The 7,913-nt window shown below is 38.6% G+C and overlaps 1 protein-coding gene across 3 annotated transcripts in view; it reads right to left on the minus strand.

Annotated features, from left to right (window-relative positions):
* Positions 1-7,913, minus strand: part of CTTNBP2 (cortactin binding protein 2) — a 174,412-nt gene that overhangs the window by 99,599 nt on the left and 66,900 nt on the right. For all 3 annotated transcript variants that reach the window (XR_001884549.1, XM_017867354.1, XM_017867355.1), the window contains exon 3: positions 6,835-7,059. Coding sequence is in view for 2 of the 3 variants with exons in the window: in XM_017867354.1 (XP_017722843.1) it covers positions 6,835-7,059 (225 nt within the window). In the remaining variant the exon portion in view is untranslated. The remainder of the gene's footprint in view (positions 1-6,834; positions 7,060-7,913) is intronic.

The following is a 7,913-nucleotide window of genomic DNA, read 5'->3' on the forward strand; positions in this document are numbered from 1 at the left end:
TCCTATGATAGATTAATATTTGAATAACTGCTTTTTGATGTTCAAAAGCCTGGCATTTATTTATTTATTTATTTATTTGATGGAGTCTTGCTCTGTTGCCCAGGCTGGAATGTAGTGGCGCAATCTCAGCTTACTGGAACCTCCGTCTCCCGGCTTCAAGAGATTCTTTTGCCTCAGCCTCCTGAGTAGCTAGGACGACAGATATGCGAGACTATGCCTGGCTAATTTTTGTATTTTTAGTAGAGACTGGGTTTTACCACATTGGCTAGGCTGGCTTTGAACTCCTGATCTCAAGTGATCTACCTGCCTCAGTCTCCCAAAGTGCTGGGATTACAAGTTTGAGCCACTGCACCCAGCCAAGCCTGGTTTCAATTTTAATAAATGTTATGAGCCAGTAAGTATTTCAAGCCACCAGTGTATACAATAAACATGTTTTTTCTGGTGATCATATGCCTTTTGAATCTTATGTACTATGAAAAACAAAACATCACAGACATGGTATTTCTATCAAAAATGCAAAAGCTGATCAAACTAAGAAGTCCTAACTCATTATTATAAATTTCATATATGACTATTCACAATAGCAAAGACATGGAATCAACCCAAATGCCCATCAGTGATAGACTAGATAAAGAAAATGTGGTACATATATACCACGGGATACTATGCAGCCATACAAAGGAACAAGATCACATCCTTTGCAGGGACATGGATGGAGCTGGAAGCCATTATTCTCAGCAAACTAATGCAGGAACAGAAAAACAAACACCACATGTTCTCACTTATAAGTGGGAGCTGAACAGTGTCAACACATAGACCCAGGAAGGGGCACAACACACACTGGGGCCTGTTGGGGCAGGGTGGGAATAGCAGGGTGGGAATTAGCAGGAAGAACAGCTAATGCAGGCTGAGCTTAATGCCTGTGATGGGTTGATGGGTGCAGTGAACACCATGGCACACGTTTACCTATGTGACAAACCTGCACGTCTTGCACATGTGCCCTGGAAATTAAAAAATTTCTTGTATGTTCATTCTCCGTAATATGTAGAAAAATGATCCATTTCAAGCAAAATCTTTTCTGTGGCCTCTATTCTTGATTGTTTCAATCTTTATTAATACATTTTGAATGTCTTTTGAATACCCAATCTTCACGTTTTTAGCTCTTTTTGAAGAATGAACTAGCTCGATCATACATTTAATGATAAGGGTTTTAGAGCTGGTCTTTTGATCCAATATCATATAGGCATTTTTTTCCCTCTAAACTTTGGGATATTCTCTTGATTGTAGAGCTATGGGGGAATAAATGTGTTAATATCTGTGTCTCTCAATCTTAAGTGGCTTGAGGGAATGACATAAAAAATCACAAAGAATCCAAGGTATTAAGGATTTTCAACTTTTTTAGCAGTAAGGAAGAAATACAGTACATATAGGAAGCCTGAGAAGCAGGAGATCTGAGTTCTACCACCGAGTGGCTATAGGAAAGTCGCCCTCGCACAGCAGTTAAGTATGTGGACTCTGAAGGCAGACTGCTTGTCTTCAAGCCAATAGGCACAGCTGTTCAAGTTCTCTGTGACCTTATTTATGCTTAAAATGCAATTATAATAGCCTTTACTGTATGTAATAACAATAGCCTCAGGATCAAATGAGTTGATTTAATAGGGAATGGCATACACCGTGGGCTTATTACATCTCAGGGGAATCCCTTAAGCTCTCTGAATTTAATCGTATAATTTTGAAACCTCCTGTCATTATCGCCATCAAGAGTCGTTGATTCTTTCCTATATTTTTTCCTATCATCAATAAAGTAGTTTCCAGGAACAAATATTTTAAAGAGTTGTTCAGGTCAGTATAACAGCAGTGAATGTGCACTTGTTTAAATTTGAGTCACCTTGGTATTAATCTGTTCACACATTATCACAAGCAATGTCTTAAAGAACTTTTGAAGAGAAAATATCTAAACTGTGTACAAGGAACCACACTAGAAACTACAAAGGACATGAAAATCCATACATTCCACTTATTTGATTGTAGGACTACACAAATTTTAAAGAGATGATCAGATGGCAGGACCACATACTAAGTTAAAAAAGAACCACAGTATACATAAATTATGGAGTTCCAGGTGACTTTGTTATGTTATTGTTGAATTTATATCTCCTTCGAACCACTTTCAAGTAGGGGCTGAGGGAAACTTGCATGGAGCAGTATCACCAAACTCTTTTGCAAAAAGCAGTGGATTGTGTGGAAGAGCTCAGAAGAATGAACACAGATTCACTGGTAGTGAGAAAGTGGGTGGTTGCTCCAAGAATAGCACCCAAACTGGAAGCTATGAATGAAGAGGCACCAAGCACATGTTTTTATAGAATGAAAGGGAAAACTATGTAGGTGGGACCAAAGCAGCAATGTAAAGGCAATTAGTTCTAATTCAAAGTGGAAAACTGAGAGGAAAGCAATTATGGCCATTTATAAATTGAGAAAGCAGAGTGCATATCTGCCACACCACAAAATACTCTTATGACATTTAACTGCATTCTTTATTGCTCTCCCAAAATCTTTTAAGGCTCGTTGCATCCCTTTCCTCTTCTCTCTCTGGGCACCCCAATCCATCTGCTCAATCTGGTAAACAAATACATAACAACAAAATATATTAAGAGATCTTTTCTTTTTTTTTTCTTTCATTTTTAATTTCAAAGGGGCTGTGGCTAACATTCAGTGATCTGGGCTATACAATTCTCATCTGCCCCTCCCTTTTAATCTAGTTTCAAGAGTGGGAAGGCAAGCCCTGGAAGCAGAGGTTTGGCTCATTTCTTTCTTTCTTTCTTTCTTTTTTTTTTGAGACAGAGTCTCACTCTGCCGCCCAGGCTGGAGTGCAATGGTGTGATCTTGGCTCACTGTGACCTCTGCCTCTCGGGGTCAAGTGATTCTCTTCCCTCAGCCTCCTGAGTACCTGGGAGTACAGGCGCATGCCACTACACCCGACTAAGTTTTGTATTTTCAGTAAGGATGGGGTTTCACCACGTTGGTCAGGCTGGTCTTGAATTCCTGACCTCATGATCTGCCCACCTGGACCTCCCAAAGTGCTGGGATTACAGGCTTGAGACACCATGCCCAGCTGGCTCATTTCTATTTGCATGGATCAGGCAAACTGCTCTCTCCTTGAAATTTCAACTCAGAACCACAGACTTCAATCTCCAACTCCCCCTTGATAATGGCTCTGCAATGCTCCTGGGGAATCAAAATGCATTTTGTAATGTAACAATGCAACAAAAAAAGACTCAGGGATGAGCCAAATAATCATTCATGTGTAAAATGTCCTAAATCCTCTCCTGAAAATTTTATTACATATGATTCTCTACCATGTTGTTACTGAATGAAAGTCTAGAAAGCAATTTAAAATGAAAATACATTCATACATGTGGTAAGCAATATATAATGAAGAACATGGAATAAAAATGGCAGAATAAAGTACAATTGTAAGAAGAAATGGGCATATGAAATCAAGGAAACAAAACAAATATTTTGTTCTTTTCTGACCCATTTCCATTTCTTCGGTTGTCTAGCACTGGAAACTCCTTCCTATGTTAGGAGAATTCTCTATTTTATGATTCTTCCCTGTAGAAGCTAAATATGTACAATAGTTGCTTTCCTGGTCTTCTGTATAGCCTAAGCTTGGCTAATGACATACACCTGTCTTAGGCTTCAAATAGGAAATGCGTGATACAAAAAAGAGGGACCCGGGGAGGGACCACTCAGGATCTGGAGCAGTGAGGGCACCGGTGCTATCTGGCATCAACAGGTGAAAAGCAAGCTGCAGCATCCATTTCCCATCAGATCAGCAGACGCATCTCCTGCTGCAGACTAGCTCTGCAGAGGCTACTTGTCTGTGATGCTGGCTGGGAACAGCTAGTCCTCTAGGCTTTGCTAGCCATGCTGAACCACAATGTAAGCCAACTACCATTTCTGTAAACCAGTCAACAAATGCCCTTTCTGCCTTTTCAATGAATACTGGCTTCACCTCCTCAAAACTAAGAATCCTGTCTGAGGCATCTATTGCCATGCAACTCACCTATTTATGTTGAGCTGGCACGTAGAAGGAGCTGTATCTAATACACACAGTTATTTTTAGTTTTTGCACTGGTGAAAAGAATTGCTCCCTCTCTGAATTTCCAGGTTATTGTTTTGGCTACACACATCCAAAGTTCTGATCAAGTTAAAAGGTCTTTCCTACATCAGGGCTAGAATTTATACTTCCTAAGTGTGAAGAAAATGTTTGAAAATATATAGATTTCCTCCCTACTGTTCAAATAAATTAGAATGGAAATTCTATTAAAAGATGATAGACAAGATTAAAAAAAAAAAAAAAAACTCCAAATATCATTCCATCCTGGGTTACTGGCTCAAAATGGGAAGTGGATTACCGGAGGCAAAGTTCCCCATGATGATTACTCATTAGCTTATTCAAAGTGGCTTTACAGGCTCAGTCCATTTGCCAAATTGACTCTTGCCCAAATTTCCCTGGCACACAAATTACCAAACAGTTAACCCGCCTATTCGTAGTCGCAGCAGGAGCCAACGCATGAATGAGCACGGACCCTGTCCTCCTGCCTTGAGAGGCAAACCAGAACAGCGCTCAGGCCAAGTGTCTTAGAATTACCAAAGAGATATGCCCGGTGTCAGATAATAAATACTTGAATCATAGATAATGGAGCCTTTGCTTTCCCAGACATTTGCTCTGGCAGTGATTTAAAGAACTGAACTCATTTAAAATAATGGATTTTTTTCCTTATGGCTTTTAGATGTCGAAAGCTGCAATTTACTCTATACGCGAGGAAACTGAAGACATTCGGTTAAAATATTTGCTTTCAGAGGACTAAAGGTGACAGGTAATTTTGTTGTTAAAGAGATGACTTTAGTGTTTCTGCTTTCATCAGCTGATACAGTATTTTCTTTTTAAGTGAAGACACAGGGTAAGAGTACAAATTATAACTCTTCTCATACACTATAATCTACTAAAATATAATATTTTTTAAGGACAAAATGTAGCACTCCCTGTCAGAGAAACGCTTCACTGAGACTACACAGCCAATGAATTTGGCTATAAAGGACTCCTGTATTCCCATTATACATGGGAGACACACCACTGGCTCATTTTATATTAGCCTCTCAGGACCCATAGGACAGAAACAATTTCCTTTCACTATCAGCCAGGTTGGAAATGACCCAGTCATTCAGAAACAAACAGGATGTAAGTTGATTTAAAAAAAAAATCAGCTAGATAATAAAATCTTTGATCCAACTAGAAGTGTTCTTTTTTTTATCCTAAAAGAGAAATGAGTTTTGTTAAAGGCAGAACAGAAGTAAAATTTAGGAAAGTATTTTTTATATATTCAATGACAACAAAATGTTTTCTTAATTTTTTATAGTGCAGTATAAAGTCCAACAGAAATAATTTATTATGAAATAACTCATTTGACACATCACAGGCATAATTGAAATATATCCCATCCAAGAAATACAAATGAGTTTCAGTGACATCAGCTGAAATTCACTGGCTCTTGTTTATGTGGTTTGTGGGGAGTTTTGAAAACCTCCAGATATCTTAGTGGTTGTCTGCAGGGTTTTGTAGAGGGCTTGCAAAGTCCAGAGTAAAACTCTGATTTTCCCTTACATCTATGGAAAGCCTTCTATTTTTCTTATTTTACTCAGTGCTTTAGTTTCCTACCATGCAACATACTGAGAAAAATGTTTCCTTTTTTGCAGCACCTACACCAGAACACTAACATTTATATGTTAATGTAAAGATAAAATTTCAGGGAAAAGACACACATTAAATGACAATATGTACCATAAACATTTGTAAGTATAATGCATTCAGGTTTACCGTCAACTAGTGTTACATATATTAGAAGTTATCTGAAAAGGCCAACTAAAAGAAACATTTTAATTTATGCTTTAATAATAATGGTGGAGAGAACACATTAGTTTTAATTTTAATCAAACCACACAGCATGAGCTTCTAGCTTTCTCACTCTCTTTTCTAATAAAAGGCATCAATAGTCTTGGCAGCATATTGGAAGGGCAAAATTTAAATTTCTATTTCCTTATAGCTGATCATCATAAGTTTTATTGAACTTTGTACTCTTTGAAGCAGATACTCAAGTGAAAGGAATATGTGTGCGATGGTGGAGGAGGGGGAGAGGAAGAGGAGGTTGGTTTAAATGAAACACATGTGACCAGGAGGCTTGAGGTCTGCAGCTGACACAGCTCTCACATCCCAGAGGTGAGTCTAACACTAACCAGGACTTTAAGATGACACATTGAGACTGGATATACCATGCAAACGTGCATTCCATTTTCTTCATGTTATTTTCATTTTCCCCCACCAAAAATAAGAAATAATAAAATAATTTCTAATTGCAAATAACTATTTTAGACAGAAGCTGTATACAATAAGTTGGGATGTTACCATACGATCAAAGAGTGCTGGTTTATCACTGGATTAACCTACCTAGCAGCTAAGCATATTTTCTAGAAGGCACTAGGAAGTCCAAAAACATACATATAGAGAGAGATTTTAAAGAAAGTATCAAAGTAACCATTATCAGAAACATAATTTTTCTGTTATACTTCCTTTATGGTTTAGTGTTATTTTGAGTTACATTTTAAACACTAGGTTACATTGGCTTAAAGAATCTGTCAGCCTTTTGTACTTCTAAGTACTTATTGCAATCCTGTCTGAAAATATAATGCTGAAGAACAAACAACAACTTTGGAGATGATCTCCTCATTCAACATCATGTTGTGGGGGAAATGACCATTTGAACATCTCAATACCTTCTTTTGTCTGCTCTCAGCAGCAGCCAGCTGTGCGGACATCCTTTCTTGCATTTTCTTGCAGTGGGCCATGACTGCTTCAAGGATGGAGAGGGGGTTGGTACAAACTGGCTTCTTCTCTTTGTCACCAGCACCTGCTTCATAGTCTCTCTGGAGTGCCAGGAACGGGTCATTTAGATTAAATCTCCCATACCGTTCCTGGATAAATACCTCCTTCCTGCGAGCCTGGAACAAAGTTAGAGAAATGTATTGAAGAAAGAAATGAAAATATACAGAAAGATATTTTCAAGAAGGTTTTGTGATTACACTTCCAAATGGTATTCCCAACTGCTATGAGTAATGGCTTATGATGTCAGTGGTGAGTGAGAGGCAAATGTGACCCCCAGTCTCCGACTAGCCTGGAATGCCATTCCATCTGCTTTCAAATTTTCTTCCTTTAAGAATATTGTATCTTACATTGCAAATTATGCAAATATAGTTATTTCCCATGATGTCCTACTCCTCAAGGATCAGAATTTAAGGAGCAGTCTTTTTTTTACCTCCGCCTCCACACACTCCCGCCCCCGCCCCCCCCACTCCACCGGGTCTTGCTCTGTCATCCAGTCTGGAACGCAGTGGCACAGTCACAGCTCACTGCAGCCTCAATCTCCTGGGCTCAAGCAATCCTCCTGCCTCAGCCTGTCTTATAGCTGGAACTATATGTGCAAGCCACCACACCCAGCTATTTTTTTGATTTTTAAATTAAGATGGGATCTCACTTTGTTGGACAGGCTGGTCTCAAACTCCCGGGCTCAAGTAATCCCCCAGCCTCGGCCTCCCCAAAGTGCTAGGAGCCGCCACACTCCACCTAGTCTTTTCTAATTTAATGTAAAATCAGAAATATTGACAATCAAAATAATTTTTAGCAAAAGTTCAAAAATAAAATTATCTCTATATTGATAGCACTTATATTTAAAATAGTATCAGCTTAAATCACTCATAGAAAACATCCCCTATAAGTTTTTTTTATAGCCAGAAGGAAATCACATGGATGTCTGGTAAGAAGAAAATTCTTTGTGAAATTTTTAATGTAAAAATTT

Source organism: Rhinopithecus bieti, unplaced genomic scaffold (assembly GCF_001698545.2).
Source record: "Rhinopithecus bieti isolate Rb0 unplaced genomic scaffold, ASM169854v2 scaffold_3858, whole genome shotgun sequence".
NCBI classification, from domain to species: Eukaryota; Metazoa; Chordata; class Mammalia; order Primates; family Cercopithecidae; genus Rhinopithecus; species Rhinopithecus bieti.